General features: G+C 60.4%; 3 protein-coding genes across 5 annotated transcripts; 1 reads left to right on the forward strand and 2 right to left on the reverse strand.

Annotated features, from left to right (window-relative positions):
• Window positions 1–924: 924 nt before the first annotated feature.
• FAM110A (family with sequence similarity 110 member A) lies at window positions 925–7,084 on the forward strand. 3 transcript variants are annotated; one of them, XM_079321478.1, is made up of 2 exons: window positions 925–3,024; window positions 5,297–7,084. In XM_079321478.1, exon 2 carries the CDS (start codon window positions 5,350–5,352, stop codon window positions 6,349–6,351), a length of 1,002 nt encoding a protein of 333 aa, XP_079177604.1. In that variant the 5' UTR covers window positions 925–3,024; window positions 5,297–5,349; the 3' UTR covers window positions 6,352–7,084. The 3 variants fall into 3 exon arrangements, with proteins under 3 accessions (XP_079177604.1, XP_079177603.1, XP_079177602.1); XM_079321477.1 differs by lacking the exon at window positions 925–3,024 and adding an exon at window positions 3,043–4,177 and having other exon boundaries at window positions 5,290–7,084; XM_079321476.1 differs by lacking the exon at window positions 925–3,024 and adding an exon at window positions 3,044–3,518 and having other exon boundaries at window positions 5,290–7,084.
• A 1,695-nt stretch (window positions 7,085–8,779) lies between these two features.
• On the reverse strand, window positions 8,780–18,263 carry ANGPT4 (angiopoietin 4). Its single transcript, XM_079321475.1, has 9 exons — window positions 17,530–18,263; window positions 13,206–13,361; window positions 12,893–13,014; window positions 12,363–12,595; window positions 11,732–11,847; window positions 11,206–11,307; window positions 10,961–11,127; window positions 10,079–10,209; window positions 8,780–9,992 (listed from the first exon to the last, which is right to left on the reverse strand). The coding sequence occupies exons 1-9, from the start codon at window positions 17,845–17,847 to the stop codon at window positions 9,832–9,834; spliced, it is 1,506 nt and encodes a 501-aa protein (XP_079177601.1). The 5' UTR covers window positions 17,848–18,263; the 3' UTR covers window positions 8,780–9,831.
• A 767-nt stretch (window positions 18,264–19,030) lies between these two features.
• Window positions 19,031–27,570, reverse strand: RSPO4 (R-spondin 4). The gene is made up of 5 exons (XM_079321918.1): window positions 27,165–27,570; window positions 24,018–24,206; window positions 23,612–23,755; window positions 23,336–23,521; window positions 19,031–20,411 (listed from the first exon to the last, which is right to left on the reverse strand). Exons 1-5 carry the CDS (start codon window positions 27,241–27,243, stop codon window positions 20,338–20,340), a joined length of 672 nt encoding a protein of 223 aa, XP_079178044.1. The 5' UTR covers window positions 27,244–27,570; the 3' UTR covers window positions 19,031–20,337.

The raw sequence follows: 27,570 nt of genomic DNA on the forward strand, positions 1-27,570 counted from the left end.
CTCTCTCTCGCTGGTTGGGCAGCGGGAGGAGGCAGAAATGTCCTTGGGGCTCTGTGAGCGTTGCCTCAGCCACGATCAGACACTCCTGGCTTATCAGAACTGCTTTCAGTATAACTACAAACAGTCCCGCCCTGGCTCCTATGGACAAAATGACCTCGACCACAGTCAAACCCCTTACAGGACCCCAGGGGACCTGGAAGGTGGGGAACAGGTGCGAGGTGCTGGGGAAACCAGGCGCAGGGGGCTTGGGGCAGCTGAGGTCATTGTGTGTCCATGGGTATGGGGACAGAGAGGGGACGGCAATTGTCCTGTGTTTGATTTGTCCGCACAAAGAGGCGGCTCAGCCGGCACTGACACCCTTCCCAAGGGCGAATGGCTACGGGGCACAGGCAGTTCGAGGGGGTGCTTGGTGTGGGACCCCCGTGTTGCCCCTTCACGCTACTCACCCAAATCCAGCCGACGCGTGCTGCTTGCTCTGCCTGTGCCTTCTCCGCCCCCTGCCCGCCTCGCAGCTGAACTCCCGGCCCCCGGCCCCCCGGCCCCTCGCCCCTCCGCACCCCCGGCAGATGCGAGCGAAGGCCCCGGAGCAGATGGCAACATTTGGTAACCGAGTGGTCCCTGCCTGCGGGACTTTTCTGGGCTGTGATGACCATCCCTCTCGGAAGCCCCCTCCTCACTCAGCCAGGTGTGGCAGATGAGGAGCCCATCCCGACTGCAGCCAGCGCATGCCAGGGGGTGCAGCAGGGATCCCCAGGGTGGGCACACAGCCCTTCCCATGGGGGTGACAGGGTGGCAGGAAGGTGCAGAAAGATTGGCAGCCCAGAAAAGCAGGGGTCTGTCCTTGAGCTCAGCCCTAGTGATACCTAATATCTTCTTCCATGTGTGAGCAGAGGGGATATCTGCCTAGATGCCTAGACAGAGGGTGGCTGCTGCTCCATAACTGGGGGACGACAGGACCCCCTCACTCCAGAGACTATTGGCCACCCTATTTGAGAGGGTACGACCCCCAGACTGGGGGACCTGCTGGCGGGTCTCAGTCTGGACCCTGGCAGCCCCAGCCCTATTTGCATTCCATTTCCATGTGAAAGGAACAGGTCAAGTTGAAAGTGGAAAGGCTGGTGGGGGGCAGCCGGGAAGGGGCCGCTGCTGGAGGTGAGACCCCAACAAAAGGGCCGGATCCCCAGGGCCCAGTGCTCGCCTGGCCATGGGCTGCGGCCACGGCCCCACGGCAGCCGCCATCTGTGGGTCTGTGCTGCTGCCACCACCGGCCAGACAAAGGCCTCGTGCCCAGCATGTCCCCATCTGTCACCTCCCTGTCTCCCGGATCCCTGAGCAGAGACAGAGTGTGAACATCCGGGTGCAGGCAGCATCATTCCCTCTGCCCACAGGGAATGGGGTGAAGCTGGGTGCATCCTCATTCTGTCCCCATGTTCCTTCTGGAGTGGCTCTGTAGAGCTCTTGTGGGGGAAATTGAGGCAGGAGGTGGCTTATCCTGGGTCAGGGCATGGCAACAAGCTGGAATCAAATACTAGGAGTTAACACCCAAGATAAAGGGGTAGGGGACCACTGAGCTCTGGGGGTGCCCCTGCGTGGGGGTGCCCACACTGCCTAGCCCCAGCCCTTCAGCTTGGCAGGTGTTGCCAGCCACCCATAGCTGCCTCCACCCAACACTTCCGGGGGGAATTAGCCGCTGTTTTCTGTTTTCTGCTCGCTGGCAACTTAATTTAGCACCCAGGAGGTCCTGACAGTGGCACGAGGGTGTCTGTAGAAGGTGAGAACAAAGGCACTGACAGCGCCTGATTGTCCCTCTGCTCACAAACACAAACACCATCCACGTGTTCCTGGAGCAGCAGTGGGGACACTGCTCTGGGTGCTGGGTGAGCATTCCTGCAGGAGCTGCCCTCCCAGAGCATGTCCCGGGATGCTCCCAGGGAGGGCGAGGCTTGGGGCGCTGCCGGGATCCAACGCCCCGCTCCAACGGGCCAGACGTGCCCGAGCAGCTCCTGCAGCTCCTGCCTGCACCCGCACAGCCTCGGCAGCTGTGGGGGGACGCAGCCTGCGGGCTCTGCCCTTGCCTACAACTGGGATTTTCCAGATGAGCCCGTTGTGTGGATCTGGGCTCAGGGCAGCCCTCTGGCTCCCTGACTGCGTGCTTTCCTTGGCCCTTCTCCCTCCGCCAGCTCCTTGTCTTGCTCCAGGAGCCGTTTGAACAATGCAGGGCAGTAACTGAACTCCATAGCTTGAGCCAAATGCACATTCCCTCCATGCAGAGCTGAACAGAGATGCCTGTACCATGGGGCAGGAGCCACCCTGGGGCTGGGTTCAGGCCAGCAGGTCCAGGTGGCTGCAGGCTTGGTGACCGTATTTTAGTCTGTCACCTCCCTTCCTATTGTCCAGTTTATTTTCCTGCATTTTGGAGTTTATTGCTACTGGGTGCCTGTGGAAACACGGTGAGATTTCCAAATCAAAGCAGGCCCTGCCAACCAGCCATACCAGTGATGTGAGGGAATCTGTGTGCCCCCAGGAAGGCTGGGAACTTCCCCTGTGTCCCTGAACCCAGGGACTAACCCAGTACCAGGACTCTCTGCCCACAGCGATCAGCGACATCCAGAAGCATTTTGGCTTTGTCAGTGTGAGAAACTTGTTGTGTGTGCATCCACGCTGCCCAGCCAGCACCGCGGGCTGAACCGGCACCCGGGACGTCACGGGGCACCGTGACACTGCGTGACGCAGCCTGGCATGGAGGAATGCCCCGTGGTTTCCATCCCATGTGAGCGCTGAGTTGCCTCGGAGGGCGTCCTCGCCCGGCGCTGACTCAGCGAGCAGCAGCCGCCGCATGCAGAACCGCTCCAGCACCCTGCAGCCACCATCGCGCCGGGAGACGGGGAGGACGTGGCTGGAGAGCTGGAGGCGTGGGGACATCAGGACACCGTCGGGACACCCTCGGGAAGAGGGCAGAGAGAAGTGTGGCAGCTGATCGGTGCTGAGGAGGCTCCCACGCTGCAGGGGCCGATTCCAGGTGGGGTGGCAGAGGAGGTGCTGGTCCCGTGCTGGTCCAGCGCCAGCAGAATGGGGCTGGGTGAGTCTGGTGAAGGGGTCACAACCGTGTACCTCTGGAACAGCTCCTGCAGGCAGGAGTGTCATGGTGTGCCATGTGAACCTGGCTAAACAGCCCACCTCAGGAGGGAGAGGAGCTGGGACCACACTGGGCAATGCCCAGATCTCAGATTCCCCCACACTCCAGCTGTGTTTGGGGCATGGGATTATGTTGCCGTGTTTTTTGGGGCTGTTCGGAGGGCGGCTCCGCTCGGCGTCGCCTGGCTCGGTGCAGCCCGGCTCGGTGTGGCCGTGCCAGCACAGTGGCTCAGCAGGAATGTGGAGCAGCAGGTTGTGCCCGGCCGGGCTGTCCGTGCTGGGGAGGGGACCCCACGCCGGCCACTGGTGGCTCTGCTGGGGCTCCCATGTCCCTGTCCCTGCACTTCGGCAGCCATCTCCTCTGTGGCTTGGCTGAGCGTCTGGTACAAGGCTGAGCTTCAGTGCCTGTCATTTTCCCACTTTGCCTTGCCTGGGGGACACTTTTGCACCCCAGTGCTGAACCGGGGAGCTCTCCCTGTGCTGGGCGCAGGTACAAGGGCACTGAGGCTGGCCATTGGCACAGGGGCTAGGCAGCACTGGACCGAGGGGTCGGGCAGAGGGGTGCAGAAAGCTGCCCCGGGGAGGAGGCAGGAAGATTTGTGCCGGTGCTGGGACCGCTCCCAGCTGTCGCCACGCCTGGCCGCCCCCCTGCAGACATTTTCCAGGTCAGGAGGCAGCATGTCCCCCCAGGCAGGGAACAAGGACGGGGAGAGGGGCAGCCAGCCTCCCCCACGGCCACTCGTCTGTCACAGCGTGTCAGGGGGATGCACCGTGTGCTGTGCAGGGATCCTGCTGGGGTTCAGATCTGGCACCCGTGGGCTGGTAGGGGGTGCAGGCATGGCTGAGCTCCAGCTCGGCGGGGTTTTGGGTGCCAGGACTGCCTCCTGCCGCCGGCGGTCAGTGCTGGAACAGGCGCTGCGCTGCTCCCAGGAAGTTTGTACACGCAGGTGAGCGGCTGGCGGTGGCAGCTGCCTGCTCGGGGCTGCTACGGGAGCAAGTGAGGCCACAGCACAGGGACCCACCCTGCCCACCACTGCACCTGGTGAGTGCTGGGGCTTTCTGTCACATCCCCGGGTTCATCAGTGGCTCAAATGGAGACCCTCAGGAGGAATCTCAGAGCGACTGGGAAGGGAGTTGGGGGAGGGGGTCTGACCCACATATGTTCCTGTGTGCTCTGCCACTACTGAGCCACCCCTGGGTATTTGTGCTACTCTGGGCGTGCCCACTTCTGGTCAGGGGGCTGCAGAAGGGTGTAAGGCTGGTTTGGGTGCCCTCCCTCCCTTTTGGCTGTGGGCGGGCTGGTGCCTCTGCGCGACCGTTGTGGCGGCTGCGCTTGTTGGGGTTGGCAGGGACCCAAGGACACGGGGTGCACTGGGCCTCATGCTGCCCGAGCGCACCGCGGCCGGGGAAGCACGAGTGGAAAACCACCGTGTGCTCCACGTGTTTTCCAAGGAGCTCCAGCATGAGAGCAGGGAGCCTGGGAGAAGGCAAGAGGGCTTTGCAAGAGGGCTGAGAGCTGAGGGATCAGCAGAGGGAATGGAGCACCGAATCCACCGACCCGGCAGGGTGGTGGGTGATGGAACCTTGAGCACGGGGGATGCACGCCTGGGAGCAGGAAATGCACCCCTGGGCATGGGTGATGCAGGGATGTAGACGAGACACCCCTGGGAGCAATCAGTGTTCCCCTGGGAGTAGGGGATGCACGCCTGGGTGACGGAAATACCCCCCTGGATGTGCACTCCTGAGCATGGACAATGGATGCATGCAATGCACCCCTTGACGCGGGCGATGCACCCCCGGCACCTGCGACTTGGGCAGAGCATCAGTGAGGGGTGCTTGGCTCTCTCCGCCCTCACTTTCTCCCCAGGGTCCCCCTGGCCGGGACCGGGGCGCCCTCCCCGCCGGCGCTATTGGCCCCGGTGCGGTTTGAAGCAGGCGTGCGGCGCGGATTGGCCGGGCCACTTGTCGGAGAGGCTCGGCGGCAGCGGAGGCGTGGTGACCGCCTTCAAATAGGCAGCGGAGCCGGGGGCGCAGCGAGTGCGGTGCCGCACAGCCCGGGCTGTCTTTGTCTGCCGTGGGGCCGGGGCGCGGGCTGGGGCAGCATCGCCGCCGCTCTCACTCCGGCCCCGCTCTCACTCCGGCCGCTCTTCGCAGCCCTGAGCCCCTCGCTGCCCGTGGCGGCCGCCCAGCCGTGTCCCGGTGCCGGCACGGAGGATGCCCGTCGAGGCGCTGCAAGCCGGTGACACCATGAAGGGGGTGACGGTGACGGCGCCTTTCACCTCGGCCATGCCCGTCCGTATCCTCCGCAAAGGGCCCGCGTATTTCCGCCGGCTCGCCGAGCCGGGGGCCGGCAAACCCAGCGCGGTGGAGAGGCTGGAGGCCGACAAGGCCAAGTACGTGAAGAGCCAGAAGGTCGCCAGCACCAGGCAGGAGCCGGTGAAGCCACTGCTGCTCAAGCAGCCCCTCTTCACCCCCGGGGTGCGCCGGGCTGTGCTGACCCCCAGCCGCAGGGCACCCCCGGGGCCACGCCGCGCCGATGCTGCCAGCCCGAAGACCTCCCTTGACCTGGAAATCCTCAACAACCTCATCAACCTGTGTGACAGCCCCTTCCCTAAGGCGGAGACCCCGCTGGGCAGGGAGTGCAGGTGGCGGACGGAAGCGCCAGCGGTGGAGGGGGCTGTCAAGCCGCTGGAGAGCCCGGCCACCACCAAGCCCCCCGGCAGTGTGGCCGTGCGGAGGGTGGACGTCCGTCCTTGTGGAGCTCCGCGGAGCACAGTGACACCGCTGCCAGCATCCCCCGTGGCAGGTGGGCTGCCTGTGACCCCGTCCCGGAGCTCACCCGCCCGCCCCGAGAGCGCCCGCCGGCAGCCGCTGCTGCACCGCTCCAAGTCGGACCTGAGCGACCGGCTCTCGAGAGCCACCGCCGACCTGGAGCGCTTCTTCAACTACTGCGGCCTTGACCCCGAGGAGATGCAGGACATGGGGGCTGAGCGCTTCGCCCGCGCCAGCTCTGACATCGTGTCCCTCAAGTTCCACAGCGTGAGCACGGCCAGCTCGGAGGGCGGCCGCTCGCCGCCCAGCGCTGCCACGCCGGAGGGGCGGCCGGCAGAGCGAGTGCCCTACGGCATCTCCATCATCGAGCGCAACGCCCGTGTCATCAAGTGGCTCTACGGGCTGCGCCAGGCCAGGGAGCCCCCGCAGGTCTCCGATGTGTAGCAGTGGCATGGCAGGCACCGGGGACAGATTGCTCATAAGTGGGCAGTGCTGGATGGGGACAAAGACTGTGCCCTGGGAGGAGCAGGGACCTCTTGGTGGTGACAGGACGCTTTGAACTCAGCCCTGCTGTGCCACAGCATCACTGGCCTGATGTGGTGGCCCAAGATCCGTTGTCAGACCCCTGTGGCAGCACTGGAGAGCCAGGTCCCTGCAAGCCCCTGGGAAGGCAGAGCACACGTTTTCCTGGGTGTGTGGCTGGTCCTCAACACCCACAGGGCCTCATGTGTGGCTGTCCTGCCTGCACTGCTGGCAGCTCCTGCCTGTCCTGCTCCTTGGGGTGGGGTGCAAGGGGCTGGTTATCCCCTGCATGGAGCAGGAATGCTGCACTGGTGAAGGAGCTGCCCCCTTGCAGCCTACATGGAAGGGGTCCCCAGGCAGTAGCCTGGAGTGGTGGTCACATCCTGGTGGTCCCATCCTATTGCTGAAGAAAAGCCTGGTGCTTTGAGGGCTGAGGGGGAAACCTGACCCCTTGCTTCAAGCTGCCCAGGGCTGTGTGTCTGTGTGTGTGAGTGTCTGTGGGTGCCTGTGTTCCCCTCCCCAGCTGCCAGTGGGCACGAATCCCCCACCATGCTGGGCCTGGTATTTATGAAGACAACAATTCCTATTTTCTACTCTTTTCCTTATGTTTGATCTGTAAATAATAATAATTATAATGCAGCCAGTTTTATTAAATGCCTGTGTTTTGGAGGCTGTGTGTTGTCTCTTGGGGTGGTGGAGGTTGGGATGGGCCAGGGACTCTTGGGGAGGCTGTGGGTGCTGAGGGGATGGGTGCTGGAGGGAACCATGGGTTCCATGCTGCAGTGTGCCAGCGCGGGGCCCGGCGGGCACGGCAAGGCGGCGCTTGGGTCTGGCAGGTCCCGGCAGAGCCCCGACTGTTGGGATTCCCCTCTGTGCCATGCACCCTCCCCTGCCTCCTTCCCTCACTCCTGCAAAGCTTGGCCAGGTCCCAGTCTCCAAGAACTGGGAGGTGGGGGTGGCAGTAGCAGAGACCTCCCAGGTGGGTTGGGATGAAAGCTGGCACAGGGAACGCTTTGAAGATGAAAAGCACCTGTGTGTTCTCCCAGGGCAGACTCTTGTGGCACTGCAGCCCTCCCTGCACCTCAGGTGCCACCTCTGCTCTGTGGTCCCTGTGCTCCTGGTATGTTCCATGCAGGTAGGAGTCTGCTGGGGAAGGTGACATCAAAGCCACCAGCAAGTACCTGCAACCAGGGACCCTACCTGGACCCTGAGCCTGCTACTGCCTCCCTTTGGTGCCAGCCCCCTCAGCAGCTGCTGGCCAAGGCAGCACCATGGGCCCCTTGAACAGGGCTTCCACCAGCACTTGGAGTCTCCAGAAAAGCTGTCATAAAGAAAAGTTTACCAGCACAGCTTGATTCCTGCACTGATGTGTGTCCACTCAGATCCCCTGCTAGGAGTGCAGGATCCATCTGACTCCTGCTGGGGTATTGTGAGTTGCAGCTGCTGGGAATGTGGAGGGCAGGATGTGGTGATGGGACACGGGGATGGCATTTTGCTGTGAGTCAGGCTGATGAAGTGCTCTGGGCAGGACATGCACACACAGGGGATCCTTAATGACGGCACATGGGGCACTGGGTGCCTCCCCAAGGGAAACACCCAGGAAACCAGAGGGTGACAGGGACCCTGGGCAATCGCTTGGGGACAGGCTTTGCCCTTGGGGAAATCTCTGAGGGAACCAGATCCTCTCTGGTGGCTGGGACCGGCTGTGCTGCCGGATTCCTCAGCGTGGTGTGTCCCAGGGCTTGGTCTAAATTTATTTCTATTGCTAAGGAGAAGAGGGGGGGCCCTTCAGTCTCTAGCCAGGCAAGGGCTGAGCAGCCACATGTCACTCAGGTGCTGCCAGTCCTTGGTGTGGCTCTGGTGTCCCATGTCCTGCATAAATGGGACCTGACATGGCCATTCAAAGCTCTGTGTGCTCATGTGTGCGTGCATGATCCTGTGCATGCAGGATGTGTGTGTGGCTGTGTGTCCATGTGCACACGTGTTTGTGAGCAATATTTCGATGTGCACACACAGCAGCCTTGTTCCAGAACAAGGAGGCTCCATCTGACCCCCACCCATGGGACTGCCAGCATGAAACCCCAGCACAGATGTGTTCAGACACACGTGTCCCCCCCCAGAATGTCCCCCCCATTCATGTCCCTGCTGGGGACAGCAGGACAGCCCCATGCTCCCTATCACTTTCCCTGGCAGCTGCTTCCCGGTGGCTCCAGTTTCATGGGGAGCACAGCTGAGCCCATCAGTTATTTCCAGGGAGGAGGGACAGCCGGGGAAATGTCCATCACCCTCACCCTCTGTGCTGAGATTCCCCACGGGTGCCCCATGTGCAGGCAGGAGGTGCAGGCAGGCAGCCAGGACAGAAGGAAAACCGGCAGCACCGCCCCCCGTGTTTTCCATTTTTTAATTATTCCCCACTGATGAGCATCTTCTGGAAGCGCCAACAACATCACGTGCTTTAATCAGCGTTAATTAGCGGGTGCCTCGGGACAGTGATGAGGGCAGGCAGCAGGAGCCCCCCCGTGCTGCGTGCACAGCCGGTGTCGGTGCCAGCACCCACCACCCCCCACCTCCCAGCCCCTTCAACCCACAGCCCCCTCCCCAGCCACGACCCCCCAGCCCCTTCCTGCCAACCCTGGGGTCCTGCCAGTGCTGTGTCTGCTCTGTCTCTGTCTTGTAGAACTGGGCCACTGGCCATCCCAGAACTGGTCCCCATGAAGATCCCCAAGGACACCCCTGCTCTTCCTGTCCTCTCTGAGAGCTGGAGAAATTCAGCTCCATCCTGTGAGGAGCAGTGCATGTCCTGCCATAAATGGGGACAGTGGCTCCAGCCATGCTTGGAAGGGGGCCTGTGGTCCTCTGCATGGCTGTGTTTGGACAAAAAGGGAAGGAGGGACACCACCAGCCCCCATGCTTATCAGGATTTCTGTGACACCCAGCTCCTCTAATCCTGCAGCAAAGTGGGATGGTGGGGGAATTATAATATTCAAACCCAGTGAAAAGCCAAGTCGTCATGTCTGAGGTCTCTCTGAATGCACATGGTCCCAGGGGTTCTCAGAGCCCCATCACTGGGGGAAGTCTTGGAGCCCTGTCCCCAAAACAAAACCCCAAGGCCCAGGAGAAATTCGGGGAGAGAAGCTGAGGTGAGATCAGGGGCTTTCCATATGCTGGAGCCCATTTTGGCAGGTCTGGCTTTGTCCCACTCCAGCTCCTGCAGCTCCAGCTCCTGCAGCGTCCTTCACCCCTGCCCACGGTTCCTCCAGCATGGCCATGGTGACACTGCAGACTTCTGAAAAATGGGATAAATGAGAGTAAAAAAATACAACTCATGGCAAAGGTTCCCTGCAGCAGCTGGGGCATCTCAGCTGCCCCCAACCATCCCTTGTCCCTCCTGTGTCAGTGCTGTTAGAAGCTGCTGGGTCGGATCATCATGCGGGTGCCCTTCAGGGAGTAGCTGGGCCCCTGGAAGTGGTGCCAGCGGATGCCGTTGAGCTTGCGGATGTTGTTCCGGGCTGGGTAGTAGATGCCATTCAGGTTGGAGAGGCCACAGGCATCAAACCACCATCCTGTGGGAAGGGAGCAGGGTGGGAAGGTGGCATTGCAAGCAGGCACCCACAGGTGCTGCACGGGGGTGTCCCCCTGCTCCACTCACCTCCCGAGAGCATCTGGGCACACTTGCAGAGACAGTTGTCATTGTCGGCGTCACGGGTGCTGAATTGGGTGCCCTGCAGTGCCAGGCCACTCTGGTGCCCAGCTGTGCCACTGTAGTCCTGCAGTGACAGCCTGTGCCCGGCAGGAACACAGCCCCTTGTCACTGCCAGTGACACTGGGGGTCACAGAGCCCCCAGCACTGCTCAGGTGCTGCCATGAGCTGAACACAGCACAGAGGAATGTGGGCAGAGATCCTGCAATTCCAGCTTGGCCTCCTGTCCTTTTTCCCCAAGAGAGGAGGTTGTGGTATGCTGGGACAGAGAGGACTCCCAGTCCTCTTGCTGGGGATCAGCTCAGTGCATGCATGGGATGGATGGTGCAGGGAATATCTGGGGTCTGGTTCCACCTCCAGCCCAGCACTGAAGGCCCCCAGCTGCTTTCCACCCTCCTGCCCATGGCCAGGAGCACATGGCCATGGCATGCTGAGCATTAGGAGCACAGCATCCCTCACTGGATGGAGGATATTGGGGATGCCCAACACCCCTGGGAATGCCTGGTAGCCACAGTTGTGTCACCTCCCTTGCCCTAACAAAGAGCCTCAGTGCAAGTTGCTCCTACTGGGATGGCAAATCTCACTGCCTTAATGCAATTTTATACAATAAAAATCTACTTCTCAGGAGCCCAGGTAGAGATGAAATTGTCACAGCAATGTGCATGGCACCTGACACCCGGCATCATAACGACACAGGACAACCCAGTGAAGCCCCAGGTGATCCTGCACCTCCCTGGGGCACCACACCCAGCCCTTCCCCGGCCACAGGGCTTGGGGACAGTCAGAGATGGGGAGTGCTGGCTGGCTGTTCCCACAGTGCCTCTCCCCTACCTGTAAAACTGCTGCTCGCTGCCCAGCTGGAATTTCCCGTAGTGGGCATACACCTGGCCGCCCTCCCAGTCCTGCAGCTCCACCCGCAGGGCGTAGGGCACCCGGCTCGTCAGCAGGTGCACGGCCTCATTCCCCAGCCAGTGCTCCCCCGACGCGTCCCCAAAGCCCTGTGGAGCAGCAGGGTGGGTGAGTTCAGGGTGCCTGGGGTGCCCCCAGGGTGTCCCCCTCCCCAGTCAGGCACACACCTGCTTGTACTCCCTCCAGCTCCTCTGGAAGCTGAGGCTGCCGTTGGCACGAAGCTGGATGATGGTCCAGCCCCCTCTGTCTGTCTCCATGTCACAGTATGCCTGCAAGGGGAGTGAGGGACACGCTGGGGGATGGCTTGGAGTGGGTGGCCAGGTGTGTCCCTCCTAGGCTGGGCAGTTCAGCATGGGTGCTAGAGCTGCTGAGGGGCTGATGAAGGTGTGCCGTGCCCACTGCCTGGCTGAGAGGTCTCTCTTCCCTCCATGGCTGTGGGCAGGGGCTGGGGTCTGGTGTTTATAGGTCAAGGTTCCTTTAAAATCAGTTTTATACCCCCGTTTGGAAGGCTGTGCCAGCCCTGCTTTCATCCCATGGGTGCTGCTTTCATCCCTGTGCAGACCCCAAAGCTGGCAGGGGTGGGGAAACTGCCCAGGGATGTGCCAAGCTACAGAGATCTGGTGTGGGGCTGGTGTGCACTGGGTGATGCACACTCCAGGGTGTGCAGGGAAGCGCTCTCTGGACTGTGCTCACCTTTTTGGGCTCGCTGAGGTTGCCAATGTGCAGGGTGTAGATGCCACTGGCATGGATGCCGGCCCGGCGCACCTCAGCACAGTCCTGGAATTGCTGATCCTGCCCAGCTGACATGGCTGTGGCAGAAGGGACAGTGAGAAGCAGAAACCCTGATGGCCCTGCAGCCCTGCCTGGTTTTGCTGTTCTTCCCTCTCCCTTTGGATGCCTTTGTGCTCACAGTTTATTTTTTTTTTCTTCTGTGCCATCTCCTGAGGGCTGGGCAAGGCAAGCTGTGCCGCCAGGGCTGCTGCCAGCCTAACCCCTGGGGGTTTGCTATGGCTGGGAATGGCATCAGGCTATGGACCCACCCCTTGGGGGCTCCAAGCTGCTCCTTGTAGCTTGAGTGCTTTGCACTGCAGCTTGCAACGAGCGGATTATTTTCTAGTGGAAGATGTTCCTGCCCATAGCAGGGTATTGGAATGAGATGAGCTTTAAGATCCTTTCCAACCCAAACCATTCTACCATTGAATAATTCTATGATTTTTGAGGTGAAGTCACTCAAGATGAGCAGACCACAGGGGCACCCTGGCAGGCTCCTGGGAGGATGAGAAGCTTTCCCACTGCCCCCATTCTGCCTGCACACTCCACTCACCTCTGCCCTGGGAGACGAGGCGCACCAGGCTCTGGACAGACTGGAGGAGCTGGAGCTGCTGGCGCTGGAGCAGGCTGGTGTTGGCACTGGCAGCCAGCAGTGTCTTTTCCATCTCCTCGATGGTGCCGCTCTGCCGGCTCAGCAGCCGCTGCAGCTTCTCCTTCTCCGAGTGGGCCCCCGCCAGCTCCGCCTGCTGCTTCGTTTCCATCTCCAGCACCCGCACCTCCAGGATGCTGGGAGTGGGATGCAGCAGTGATGGAGTGGCAGAGCAGTCCCATCGTGTGTGCAGGGACCCATTGCTGTCCCCATCCCCTGCTGCACCCCCTGAGTTGTACCCTCACTTCTGGGATGTGCCCAGCCAGGGGAACCCAAAGCCCAGTGGCCGTGCTGGGGCTGTGCAACCCCCTAGGGACCACAGCCAGCACCTGGAGGGGTCCAAGTCCCCTCAAAGTGCAGTGTGAGGTGGCAGAGACCCGCCTCCCTGTGGGGTCCAAGGGCTGTGGGGGTCCCTGAGCCCCCCCAGCCCCTACTTGTTTCTGTTCTGCAGCTTGTGGATCTCATTGGTCTGCAGCAGCAGCTGCTTCTCCAGCTTGGTGGTGGACAGGGAATTCTCCTGGAGCTGCATCTCGATGCGCCACGTCTGATTCAGCACCTGCCTCGGGAGCAGAGGGGAGCCTTGGCACCACAGCCGTGGTGTCACCGGGCTGGCACACAGCCCTGGTACCTCCACCACCGCTGCATTAAACCCTGTGTCACCTCAGGGAATCGCTTTTATCTGCACACAAACCGTGCCACCCACCACGGCCTGAGGGTGCTGGGGACGTGGGGACACGTGTGCCATACCTGGGCCTCCACGTCGGTGAGCTTGCGGCTCTGCTCGGCGCTGCGGTTCAGGAGGGAGCTGCCGATCTCCAGCATGGTGGCCGTCTGGTTCTGCACTGCCGTCTGCTGCAGCTCCGCCATCTCCGGCCTCATGCTGCTCTGGATGTAGCTCTCCAGCTGTGCAGGGAAATGAGGATCCAGGGGTTCAGTCTGGCCCCTCTTCGGATCCTGTCTCAGCATCCCAGCTGAGCCTGGCACCATTGGGCGCAGCTTCCAGGCACAGCCCTGTGTCTCCACAAGCCTTGACCCACATCAGGACCCTTAGAATCTTATCAGAGGACAGAGCGAGCTGAGCTGCTGCAGGGGAGGCTCCTCAGGCACCAGCTGCCAAGATTCCTGGGCTGTGATACCAGCTGGGGCCTGGCACGGGCTTCTATGTGCCCAGGTGTGCTGGCGAGCTGGGGCTGATGCCCAGCCAGCCAGGGTGGCCTGTGCCAAGCAGCCAGCCAAGGAGTGGCTGCCACTGGCATCAGCATCATCTGGCAGCCCCCAAACACTGGCTTCCCAGGGCTGGGGATATGGAGGGTGAGGGACAGCATCAGGGAAGGTGGGTGTCCAGCACCCGGTACTGCTCCACCACGAGGAAGTAGTCGGGGCTGGGAAGGAGCTGCCTGCGAGCACAGCTCGGACACAGCTGAGATGACGCTTCCGCTTTCCCAGCCCGCGGGGGAGCCGCCTTTCCCAAAGGCTTTGCTATTTCTGGCAGCCCCGCCATGAGGTTCCCATCCAGCCCCTCCCCAGGGCGATGGCCTCGGTGGGGGCACGGTCCCTCGGGGGGCCACAGGGAGCGGAAGGGGCCACAGTGCCGCCCACGCTGGGAAAGCAGCCCCTGAGAGCAGGGGGGACGAGGGCTGCCCAGCTCCCTGCATCCCACAGATGCTGCTGTCCCTGTAGTGCCCAGATCCTGCTCCCTGCCTGAGCTCCCCAGTGGTGCAGGCAGAGCTCCACATCCCTCTGCAGCTTGTGGGGCTGTGAGCCAGAATCAGCAGGGTTGGGATGCTGCTCTCCGGGCAGTGCTGCAGGGGTGTTGTGCACCATGGTGGCAATGCAGTGGTGCTGGGATGCTTGGCGCTGTGGCAGGCAGGCGGCAGTGCTGGGATTTTGGCATCATGAAACACCAGGATGTTCAGCACCACGGCAGGCAGCAGTGTTGGGATACTCAGCGTGGGAGTGGGGTCGGCAGAGGGCCAGGGCTCAGGGCTCTGCACTTGTTTGGCATGACGAAATCTCACTGTTCCCTCCTCCTCCGCACCAGGCAGTGGCAAAACAATCACCCCACTGTGAGCATCCATGTGGGGCAGGGGGTTCTCGGGGCAGGAAAGTTCCAGGACTGACCATCCCAGCCAGCATCGCCTGCACCCGTTTCCCTGGGGATTTTCTCTCACAGGAACATGCTCTCAGGGAGGAAGCAGGGAAAGGTCGGAGAGCCGCGTCTGGAAAACATTTCCCCAAGCTGAGGGATTGCTGGAGAGTTTCCCTTTAACCACGTCGTTAATCTTGTTGCTTCACAGGGCTTGGGGAGGCCTTTTCTCCCTCTCAATCTTGCCTTTTTTTTTTTTTTTTTTTTTTTTTTAAAAAAACATATCTATGAGCCGAGGGCAGAACATACCCACGGAAAAGGTCAAGCTGGCACGGGGAAGGCTGAGAGCCTGGGAGATGGAGTCCTGGATCCTGGCCCCAGCAGCTCCCTGGGAGCTGGAGTGGGGCACAGTGTCCCCAGGCATGTCTGGCATAGGGGACACAAGTGGGACAGGCTCTGTGCCAAGGACAGGGAATCCGGGATCCCCCCTCATTCATCTCATGGGTGCTGATGTGAGCTGGGCTCTCCTGGTCTCAGAGACTCATTTCTCCACCATAAGGGCAGAGCCACTGGAGGAAAAGCTGTGGTGTTGTTTTGGTCACCCCTAAACAATCACTGTGGAGCGGGAGGAAACTCAGCCACTCACTGTCCCCTTGCTGGGATCCCATTGCCCACAGCTGGATCATCCTTCTTGCAGCCACATCCCTCCCCTATGTCCCAGTTCCTATCCTGCCCTGGCATTTCTAAACATTTCACAAGCACTGGCTCAGGAATCCTTGAGTCACAGGTGGGTGGAAAACCCTTCACCTGCTGCCCACACTGCTACACACATCCCAGGGTGAGCAGCATTGACCCCCATGCCTCAGGCACCTCAGAGCTGCCAAAATGCCACTGCCCTGCTGGAGACCCCACCCCATCCCACCCCAAGTCCCCCTAGACCCAGTGGCACCATCAAGTGTTTGTGTTTGAACTAAAATTAATTCCTCCTGAGATAGAGACAGCTGATGTGTCCTTGTGTGCTGGGTCCTCACCGTGTCCCCACCAAGGGGCGCTGAGTGGGGAGGGTGCACCAGCCCCCCAGTGCCATGGATGGGGGTCCTGGGAGGTGCTGGAGATGCCTGAGGGGTTCTGGGGAACCCTGCTGGGTACCAGACCTCCTGATTTCTCGGCACCCTGCAGGGCTCCCCATGCCAGGGCAGAGCAGACAGGGATGCAGCGTTGTTTACAATCTGTTCCTGAACCCAATGCCTCTTTTGAGCCCTCGTTTGTTTGTTCAGGGCTGGAGTCTGACCAAAACAAGCGTTCTTGGGCAGTTCTGCTGAAATTTGGGAAGCTGAGGAACAACAGCAAAAAACATAGCTGCAAGCTGACTCTAAAAGGAGAGAGCCATGCTGCAGGATGGGGCGGGACGGGATGGGATGGGATTGTTGTGATGGGATAGATGGATAGAACAGAATGGGGATGGGGAAGAAATGGGGTATTGGCTGCCCAGTGCTCTACTGTCTTGTGTTCCCTGAGGCTGTGTGGGGCTGCCCACAGCTGCCCAGATGTGCAGTCCCACCCTGCCTTTGGCTGTCTGCTCCCCCCACGGTAGGACCCTGGTCCTCACCTTGCTTGGCCATACAAAGGCTGCCCTCATCCTGAGAGAAGCTCAGAGCTGGCCTGGGCACACAGGACACAAAGACACTAGAGCACAGGGGCACCAAGGCAGAGAGCTGAGGACAGAGGGAGTCCAGGGCACAGGGACCCCAGGATTTGTGTGCATGTAGCAGACCCAGCAGGTTCCACTGTGATAGATTCGGTGCCACCAGCCAGATTGTCAGTGGCCCTGCTGACCCCTCTGTAACACTCTGGGCTGGCTTCCAGCAGAGCCACGGTTCAGTGTTTTCCCAGCTCTTGAGGAATTTGTTCTCTAGGATGGCTGAGGGGACAAGGAACAACGTCCTGCACGTCCCTGTTGCCTGCACTGCTCCCCAGAGTCAGGGTGCCTACCCAAGCAGCATGGCTGGCACAGGCCATCCCCGGGACCCCCACCCAGTGTGTTGGCCCCATCCTGATCCCTGAGTGCTGCAGGGGCTCAGCATGGGGAATCACCCAGGAAATGGGAGTGCAGAGGCACACAGGTCCCACTGCAGCCTGATGGGACACCACAGGACATGCATGTGGCTCAGCTGAGTCAGTGACAGCTGGGGACAAGCTGCTTCCCCTCTTATCATCAGGTACCCAGTGTTCCTGGCAGAGGCTGTGGGGCTCAGGGTCCCCAGTGATGTGTCCCTTGGGATGAGCTATTCCTGGGTCTGACGCAGGCAGTCGCACTCAGCTGCTGGGGGCTTCAGGAAGGAAATGCAGTTTCCTGCTTCAGGCATTGGGGATGGGGTGAGCCAGTGGGGGCTGAGGGTGACAACCCAGTGGGTGCACAGCCGGTCTTGTGTAGCACCCTGCACCACCCATAGGCCACTCAGGAGCCATGGGTCCCACACAAAGTCTCACCAAGTGCTGGGAGATTTTGCAAAGCCTATAAGAAGGAAAATGATGAAGCTGGAGAGATTTTGGTGGCCTCTGCCCTTGGGACCCTCGCCCTACCATTGGCCAAACGTCTTCCCAGTTTCCTCGCCCAGAACCTGGAATGCTGATCCCCAAGGGATGCTTGGCACGGCTAACCCAGCCAGGACCATAAGGATCCCTATGACAAGAATGGACAGGGAATAGAGCCTCAATGGAAGTGATCTGGGTGAGTGATCTGCAGCACCCACGAGCAGCAGCCCCCACAGAACCTGCTGCACAGACCCCCTTCATGCAGACAGCACACCTGCAGAGAAAAGCTGACCTGGATGCTCAGGTGGGCACAGGCCCCAGTGCCCACAGCTGTGCCACAAGGACGCTGCATGAATGGGTGCTGGACACAGATCCCCGCCCACACACCCCACTGCTTGTCCACCCCACATCCCGCACCCCACATCCCGCACCCCACATCCTACACCTTACCTTCAGCAGCCACTGGGTGCTGTTCTCCAGGATCCTCTCGAGGTGCCGCAGCCGCTGGGCAGCCCCGTGCCCGGCGGTGCCGGCGGGCGAGTCCCGCTGCAGCAGCGCGTTGGCCGGGCCGGGGGCAGCAGCGGGGGCTGCGGGGCAGGGCAGAGGCTCGGCCTCGGGCAGCACGAAGGTGTAGCTGCAGCGGCCGTGCTGCACGCGGTGGTAGCGCCGGCGGCCGCCGCCCTCCAGAGCCCGGCGCTGGGCTCCGGCAGCGCACAGAGCCGTCGTGGCACAGGTCAGCGCCACGAGGCCGAGGCTGAGCGCCCGCATGGTGCGGGGGTCCCCGCGGGACCGGGGTGCCGCGGCGGGGGATGCGCCGGCAGCGCGCTCCGTGCCGGGATGGGTCAGTGGGCGCTCGCCGCCGCGTCCAACCGCGGCGATTTCGGCATTTCCTCCCTCTGAGCCGCCGCTGGCCGCCCCGGCCTTTTATCGCCAGCCCTCGCAGGGGGAGAGGGGAGGAAAAAAAAAAAAAAAAAAAAAGAAAAACAAAGGAAAAAATCTGTTTAAAAACAATACTTCTATCTTTTTTCTTTCCTCTGAGTCCACTGCGGGGAGATCAAGTTTCACACGTGATCTATAAATGTCTCTCTCTCTCACACACATATACACACTCACACACAGTCGCACACGCAGACCCGTCCCTCCCCCGGCCGTTCTCCGCACAACTCATTGCACGTCCCGGTGGACAGCGCCACGGCAGCACCGAACCCTCCCACCCTCCACCCTGCGCCCAGCGAGTGGCCCCGATCAGCACCCGCTGGGATTCACCACACCCAGCCACCCCCATCCCGGGCAGCGCTGCTCCCTCCCTGTCCCGGATATTTATGATGCCAGCGGGAGCCAGGCCTGGATTTTGCTGCTCTGGCCATGGGATGAGCCCGTGGGGACCAGGAGGAGCGAGGGCTGTGTCCCAGGCAGAGCTTGGCAGGACACAGCCAGACTGTGCATGGCGATTGGCGTGCCCAGATCCTAAGCCGGGGTCTGTCGGGGGCTGATGGATTCCAGTCAGAATTTGGGGTCACCACATCTGCCAGACCATGTACTGGGATAGGATCTCGGCTGTGTCCCCCAGGAGGAGACAATCCCGGTGGTGGGGACAGGCTGCCAAGGGGATGCCCAAGCATTTAGCAGAGGGGGATTTTCTCCAACACTCCGGAAAAAACCCTAGTGGTTCCCAAGCCTGTGGAATGGCAGTCCCAGTGGCACACTTGAGGCTTGCCCCAGTGCTGGATCAGGCAATGAGCGATGCTGGTGGTACTTCACAGAAAAACTTGAAATAAAATCTTTCCTCAGTACCCCAGTGCTGGGGGAGGGCAGGGCAGGGTGTCCCCCCCCCAAATTACAGAGCTGGGGAATGCGGGATTGCACCGTGGCCGTGGCCAGCATCCCAGACCCCTTCCGGCAGCAACTCGTGGGAATGGGGAAAACAGGGAGGCAGCAGCGATGCCGGGGATTTAATCCGTTTATTTGTCATGAAGCGATCGAAGGAGCCGCTCCGGCAGCTTTGTGCCGGCTCTGGGGCTGGCTCGATGCTGACACCCAGCGCTCCCGTCCTGAAGGATCTGTGCGGCCCCCGCAGCCTCGACACCCCGCGGCCAGCCCCGGCCTCCCCCTGCTCACGATCAGGGCAAGGGCGGGGAGTTCGGACACCGGCAAACCCCAAATGCAGAGCTGCCTGCGGCTGGGCAGCGATTTAAGCAGACACGTGGTGTATATACCGATAGAGCCCTCTGTGCCTGAGGACACACACACAGCGTGGCAGGGAGGGACAGGCTGGCACGCCTGGGCTCAGCACCCCACGGTGAGAGATGGGAGGGAGCTCAGCACCCCACGGTCACGCCCCCGGTGATGGCTGGGAGGGGGTTGCAGCGCTGTTTCCAACACATCCCAGTTTAGAGACGAAGGAGGCAGCAGCACACCCTGCCTGGGCTTGCATTTTCACTGTGCGTGTCCCAGTCCTGGACCGAATACACCACGGTCACCCCAAATTCCTGTGCCCACATCTAGCTGGGAGAGAAGCTCTCAGAGCCTCTCCGTGAGCCTGAGGGCAGCAGGATTAGGCCCATGAGGGTGCTGGGCTGACACGGTCCCAGAAGGGTTGTCAGTCTGAAGGTTCAGCTGCTCTCCAAGACTTAGGAGAGCAGGATTTGGCCCTTGATTGTCCTGGTGGGGATGTTGAGCACCAGGCTGGGCTGTTTTGAGTGATGGCACAGTCCCCACTAGGGTCCCAACCCTGGGAGTCCTGCTGCTTCCCATGCCTATGGCTGAGGATGGGGGACACTACCCAGCACCTCGAGCAGCATTGTGCCCCCCAGCAGTCCCATAAATAGGACCTTGTGGAGCCAGGGCATCTCCCAGCCCTGGGGAACACTATCCAGGCAGGCATCAGCTTCATTAGCAGGGTCCAACCTTGGTCTAACCCCATCCCACCCGTCTGGAGGAAGGGAAGGGATGGAGCAGGCTAGGAGAGAGGGAAGACCAGAGGAATAAAGGAGCCACCCCCTCCCCAAGCCCTAGGGCTTTGCTTTGGACATTGCAAATTAGATTTTCTGAAAAGGAAATGTTTTACAGACCATAAATTGTCTCGAAAGAAAAGGGGGATGTGGGGGGGGGGGGGCAGAGAAAATTGTGCAATTTTTTTTTCCTTTTTTTTCTTTTTTTTTTGTGGATGGAAAACCAGGGGTGATGTGGCTGGAGCACCATGGCAGGAGCTGGCTGGGAGCTCCTGCCATGACACCCCAGTTGCCATGCTGGTGCCTGCTAGGTGCCCGTGTGCCTTTCTGTCTTCGGCTTCTTCTGTCGCTTTTTGCCTTTATTTTTGGGTTCGGTTTTCTCTGCAACAGAAAAAGGAGGAGAAAAGGAGAGCTCTCTCATTGGCCAGGCAACACGATCTGACCTGAATCCCATCCATGGGATGCCAATCCCATATCCTCCCTCGGGGTGTTAGTGCTGGACCCAGTTTCTGATTTTGGGGACCCCAGAACCCTTGTCTGGGCAATCTGGGTGTGTGGAGGGTGTGATGATGGCATGGGCAGAGGGACACCAGCGTGTTGTACCCACATGGCTGGACTCTCAGTCCTGGTACCCCAAAATCCCTTGGAATGAGGTGGGGCAGCTCAACCCAAGCAGAAGAGAAAACCCAGCTTCTCTCTGAGCAAGGACTGTGGGTGTTGGAGAGGAGCAGTGGCTGCACCAACACCCCAAAGTCATGGCACAGCTGTGCTCTGCTCTGCCATGTTGTGGGAACCTGCCCACCACTATGGGGCCCAGAAAGCCCTGGGAGGATTTGGGCATGGTGGGAAGCAAGGAGGCTTTGGAGAGCATCCTTGCATAGGTGCTAATTCTCTGTCCCTGTGGATGCTCTCCACGTGTGGATGGTCCCCATCCCAGCAGCACAACCAGCGTGCTGGTGGAGCCTGGATGCATCCCTGGTCAAACCACTCCCAGCTTTCCAGGGTGAGGCTACTGGGACCCAATTCTTTGCTCACACCCTCCAGCTGGCTGAGGTGTTGGTGCTGGGATATCAAAGAAAAAGGGATTCAGGATAAACCTTGCTGTACCATGGGCTCCAGTGGGAGGGAGAGTCCGTGATACGGATCAGAATGGTTGTCCTAAAAACTAGGCAGCTTTGTTGATCCTTAAACCCCTGCACCCACACTCCAATTAGAGTCACACATTCAGTAGGGGGTTCAGCGGTGCAAGGGGCACAAGGGACCATGACTGTCCCTGGTGCTGCATGTCCAGCACTGCTGTTCCCAGTCCCTTCTAAGGGCTCCAGTTCTTGTCCTGCCTGGCTCTGAAACCCTGTTTCTTGGCTCTGATCTCCAGACAGTTGCCACCCACAAAGGAGAGGGCACGGCACGCACGCCAAGCGTCTGGAGAGTGGGACAGACACCCAAGGCAGATTTACAGCAGCGCGAGGGGTTTGTGCCATGGCCAAGCACTGCAGCTTTTCCCTTCCAGCTGCCAGGATGGCTCAGAAGTGGTGGCACAAATCTCTCATCACACGGTCGGGTTCAGCCGCCTGCTCTGGCTCGCCTGGGCTGGGGGTGTCTCGGATGCATCAAGTGAACTCCTCGTCCTCCTCCAGCATCTGGATCACATAACCCAGCACTTGGCCAGGCGGGCAGGAGCCTGGGAGTGAGGGCAGATGCACGCTCTGCCGTGGCAGGGACTCTGAACAGCCTGCCCAGGAGAGGGAGACATGGAGGGGCTGCTGTGTCCTCAGTGGGCTGCTTGGGGGGCACTCATGAAATTCCTTCTGCTGGACATGGGACAGGCCTGTCTCTGAATCTGATTCCAGACAGGAGCCTCAAGAATAGAGTCCTGCCAGTCCCTGAGCCCATCACCGTAGCCCCAGGGCTTCCAGCTTGCAGGAGCATAAGCAAAGGCAGGAGGCCAAGCATTTTCTGGATTGCCAGTGCCTTCCCAGTAACCTAAAAAGATGAGGTGCCCCTGGAACACAGGCACAGCAGTCCTGCCAGTGGGACCCTGCTGTGTACCAGGCAGGGCAGGGCATGGGCATGGTGCTCCAGGACACAGTGCTCTGGAGCAGCCTGTCCTCCCACACTAAATTTCTTGAATCAAACTGTCACCAGCTCTGCGGGTCTGGAGCTGCCACACACCAGCAGGGAGGGGAACATCCTCAAAATCGATGCCACCTGGCATCCCAAAGACATGAGCTGGGACCTGGGTGGGGAAGGGAATCAGCTCCTTTGCACTGTCAGCAGGAAAATATTACTTATGATTGATGGTGCTGGGATGTAGCCTCTCTCCTGGCTCCGTGGCCCTCGCCCAGCACGCACGTCCTCTGCTGTTGCCCCCCTTCCTCATCCTTTTTCTCTCCACCCTCGCAGTCCTGTCCTCCCTGACCCCCGCCACGCTGGCGGTGCCGGCCAGCCCATCCCACAGAGTGATCCCGCAGCTCTGAACCGCAACCCGCGGTGGCTCAGATCTGCTGCCAGGCACTTCAGATCGGTATCTCATGCATCCCCCTTTCTGCCAGTTATTAAGTGGAGATTTATTAGGGTAGCTTCAGTCCAGACGCCTGCATCCAAAAATGACATCAGCCATGTCCTGGTTCCCATCGCCAGCCCTGCACCCGTGCACGCAGCGCCTGGACAGAGCGTGCAGCGGCTCTGGTGTGTGAAAGGTGGGGAGATCCTTGAGCAGGGAGCCCCCAGCTTGGGAATGAGGTGGGGGGAAGTGCAGGAGCATGAGCAAACATCTGTCCAGATAAGTCATGGAGGGAGACTGTGCCCGGGGGTGTCTCTCAAAACTTCGGCCATCAGAAATGCCCTGGGTGATGCCCTCCTGCTCCACGAGTGTTCCAGCTTTTGGGAAGCTCAGAGGTTTTTGCAGGAACCTCCCCTGAGTGTCTCAATCCTCCCTACCCGCATCTGTAGTACAGAAAACCTCCCTTCACGTCGTGGCAGGATGGGAGCTGGAGCTCGGCAGCCTCATCCCACCACGGCGGTTTGTGCCAGTGCCCAGCCCAGCCCAGCCCAGTATGGAAGGGGATACTGGCTCATCCCAGGCAGTCTCAGGGACTGCCAGGTGGGAGCAGCCAGCCCTAGGGCTGCTTAGCACATGTGCCTGAGATGACGGCTTTACCCAAAATTTCAAAATGCTTGGGAGATGACAGCATGGCTCGCCGGCCACCGCCAGACCCCTGCTGCCACCATCCTCCTGCAGCGCCCCTCGGGCTCGCTTTGGAGGGACGCGAAGCTGTCCCCAGCCCCGGCGGAGCGGTGCTCACCTCCCGGGCAGTGCTTCTTCATGCGGCACCTCCTGGTCTCCAGCAGCGCGGGGCAGGCAGTCCCCTCCTCCCGGGCAGCCTCCGGCACCTCCCGCACCCGCGTCTCCACTCCCCACTTGCAACCGCAGGTCCGGCTCTCGTGGGTACAGGCGCTCCACTCGCTCCACGGCCCCGGCTCGCACGTCTCTGCAGGGACGGGGACAGAACGGGTTGGTGACCCCTCTGCGCCAGGCGCGTCCCCAGGGACGGCGGGCACGGGGAGCGGGTGCCGCTTACCTTGGCACTCGCGGGTGCCGGGCTGTGCCGCAGTGCCGGGGGGACACTGCCGAAAACACTGGCCCTTGTACAAGTAAAACTTGTCCTTGCACTTCATGCAGAAGTCTCTGCTGAAGCAGCTCTCGCAGCTGGGCGACCTGCACTCTGCCGGGAGGGACGGCCGGTCAGCCGAGCCACCCCCGGCATCCACCGGCGACCCAAAACCTGCGGGGTCCGGGCTGCAGCTCTGGGCAAGGGAAAAGCGGACGAAGCCCCCCCAACCCGACCGTCCCTGGATCCAGCGCCAGCAGGGATGCTGTGGGAAATGAAACCATCGCCCTTCCCGCAGCACTGGGACCCGCAGGGCGCCGAGGGGAGCAGGGGGCACTGGAAGGAGCAGGGGGACCCCGGCTGTCGCGGGACGTACTTGTGCATCTGTTGACCTCCAGACCCCGCACACCAAAGTAGCCTGGGGGACAAGTGTGGACGCACATCCCGTACTGGCGGATGCCGTCCCTCCAGATAAGCAGGAAGAGCCGGTGGTGGCAGGTGATGCAGCCGTTGTCCTCAGAGCACAGGACGCAGCCTGTGCAGTTTTCCAGCAGGCCGGCACTCGCTGCGGGGACAAATGGAGGAGAGGAGAGGGGCTGTGGCACAGATGCCGAGGTGGATCCCAGCCCCGTGGCTGCCTCTCTCTGACATACCAGAGTGACAGCACTGTCTCCCTGCAAATGCCACCCCACCTCTCTCTGCTCCTCGAATCCCTCTGTCCATGCTGGCAGCAAAGGGACACACCGAGCCATCGGTCCCAGCTTAGCCTCCATCACTGCAAGACCCAGACTGAGGGTTTGCCCCGTGCCCAGCACTGCCCATGGGTGACAGCCTGAGCCACATTTCAATCCAGCCTTGCCCATCCCGCGAGAAGTAGAACAGCTACTGGGTCAGTGGGTAGAAATACGATCTGACCTGGATTAATCAGTCGATATCTGTTAAGTGCCAGGGGACAAAGGGCATTTTGGATGCACTGAAGAGGAGCTGAGAAAAGGAGCTGTCTGTTTGCTGCCTCCCTGACTGCCTGTGCTGTACTCCCAGCCTGTGGGAGGTTGACTGACCCCCGAGGTGGGTGACCTCTGTTCCCAGGGACAAGGACAAGGTGCCAACATCCACCAGCCAATTGCTCCTGCTCTGCAAGCCCACAGAAAAGCAGCCTGGAGGAATGCTCCTGGCACAGGGGCACTTTGGGAGCTGGGAAGCATTGATCTCTGGGGGATACACAAGCCCGGTGTCTTTTTGCAACCCAGGCTGTCGGGGCATTACAAAAGGTGCCACAGAACTCCTGCATGCAGGCATCCAATGCCATCACCATGCCCTTGTGTTGGGAACTGTTTACTTGCTCTGGCACCACAGCCTGAGTAGCAGTGACAATGCCAGAAGCCCCATTACAGCATGCTTAGGATCTGAGCTCTATAGAACCACTGAATCACAGAATGGTTTGGGTTGAAAGAGACCTTCAAGATCATTTCAAACCCCCAGTCATGGGTAGGGACACCTTCCCCTAGACAAGGTTGCTACAAGCCTGAGCCACCTGCTGGGTGCTGCCCAGCACAGACAGACTCAGCTTTGGGAGCAGTGCCTGGCACTGGTCCCTCTGACCCCAGAAGCTGCATCAGAAGGGTCCCACAGCTGTGGGGCTGGACCAGAGGTGCTGAGGAAACCAGGAGGATGCTGGCAGAGGATTCTGTAGACCATGATGGTGGGTGATGCCTCTCAGCTCTGTGTGCTGGTCCCTGGCACAAGCCACTCCATGGTGCTGTGGTGCCATGCAGTTGTCCCCAAGCTGGCCCATCCCAGTCCCTTCTCTGGGCACACTGTCTGGGATTGCAGCACTGCCTTCATTAGAGCTGCGTCTGCTGGGAGCACTAACAAAGCACCTTGGATCCATTAAGTTGTTATGGTCTCCGTTACATATTTACCAAACCCTGACAACATTTGTGTTCCTGGCTGCAGCTGGAGTCACTTCCCTTGAGACCCATGGATTTACAAGCCTCTTTCCCTTCCCTAATTCTTTTTGATATTTATGGGGTTTTTTTGCTGCTCTCCTTCCACCTCCAGCCAGGGCAAAGAAGGTGGGGAGCCCTGGATGGGCTCCAGGGCCTCCTTCCTCTCACTGGTTTTGGAAATAATCCCATGCCATGAAGCTGGAAGAATTGGGGTCGTCCTCCTCCACTCCACAGTGCTGTTGGCACGGCACACACATCTCTGCCACCAGAAGTGACACTGTGAGACACCCAGAGAACAACAGAATGTGGCTCACTTTGAAACCTTGGGCTTGGGGATTAGGGACAAGTGGTGGGTTCATCTGTTCCTGTCCAGTGGTGATGGCAGAGTGCTGGGCTGAGCTGGGATGGGCACTGGGCATGGGGCATAGTGGGTAGCTGAGCTGTGCTGGACACGGGTGTGACACCCCCCATCTCTGCCCACCCTACGCCCAGTCCTGCTGGGAACCATGAGTCCCTGGGGCACTGGACTGCCCAGACCAGAGCTCCTAGTGGCAGTAGGGAGGCTGTGAGGTGCTGCAGCATCTTTTGTGACCCCTGGGCTCTGTGCTAGCTTTTCTGTGTGGGTTATCCTAGGCATGTAACATGTCTGGGCTGTGAAGCCATGGCCAGACCTCCAGCTGCCAAGTCCTGAGGCCTTTGGAGAATTGTACTACCCAGCTTCAAGCACTGGTATCTGGAGCCCCTCTTGGTGCTTGGCTGTTTTCTATCAGGGGTGTTTTGGCCACCAGCCTGACCACCCACATCATCACACACACCTACTGCCTCCGCATGCCTTTAACATGGAAAAACTTCAAGGGAAGCTCTCCGAGCTCCAGCCTGGTCCTGGGAGGTCCAGTCCCTACCCTGGCACATATTGGCCCCAGGACCAAGGCATTCCTGGCACAGAAATGAGAACCAGCCCTGGATCCAATCCACACAGCCAGCTGGCACTGCCTGGCACTGCCCAGTGAGGGACATGAGTCAGTGCCCAATGTGGGGGCACACGCCTCAGCACACCCAGCACACCCTGCCCTTGCCAAGGCACTGAGCATTGGCTCAGCTGGTGCCTCTTCCTGGAGAAAAGATGAGGCAGAGAACAAGCAGTGCCTGCTGTGGCTCAGCATCCTTCCAGGAGGTTTTACTCCTAAGGCACTTACTGTGTTATGCAGAGAAAAACAGCCCGTTTTTTACTATCCCCACTTTGTCTGGCTCTGCTGGGGTTTGAAGAGTTGGTCCCAGTGCCAGCCAGTGTCCCTTGTGTCCTGCTAGCCCTAAAGGCAGGGCTGGCCCTGGGCAGGCAGTGCTGTGGGGCTGTGCTCTGCAGGAAGATGCCAGCCAAGCCAGCCCCATGCCAGAGGGGAGCACAGATGGTCCCCAAAGGGGCTCAAGGAGAGGCGTTGGGGTTATGCCAGTTCCTGGCACCTCCAGCCTGGCTCCCAGCTAATTCCAGCTCTGTGCAGGCAGCACAGGCAGCCTGGTGTCCCAAAGCCACCCTGCAGGACCCGAGCAGGACAAGCCCACTGCGCACACTGTACCTTGCTTCTTCCACCGGTTCTGCGTGAGCATTTCCATGGAGCTGATGAATAACAGCAACATGAATATTATCCACTGCATCTGGGCAGGAGTGATGTCGGACAGGGAAGAAATCAAATCATCCAAGCGGCTGGCGGGCTCGGCTCCTGCCAGAGCCGGTGAGGGGTGGTGGGAGGGCGACGAGCGGCTCCGGGCTCACACCATCCCAACCCGAGCTTCGGACACACAGCCACACTTGAGGGCAGCTTGAGCCGGCGACAGTGGGGCAGGCTGGGGCTATCAGGCCCGGGGAGTGCTCATGGTGGTGGGGAAGTGCCGGCTGCTCCAGGGAGCTCTGCCTTTATAGTCAGTGTCAGCCCCCTCTCCTCACCCTCCCTTTCAAAATAATAATAATCCTAAAAAAAAAAT

This window comes from Erithacus rubecula, assembly GCF_903797595.1.
Source record: "Erithacus rubecula genome assembly, chromosome: 18".
NCBI lineage: Eukaryota > Metazoa > Chordata > Aves > Passeriformes > Muscicapidae > Erithacus > Erithacus rubecula.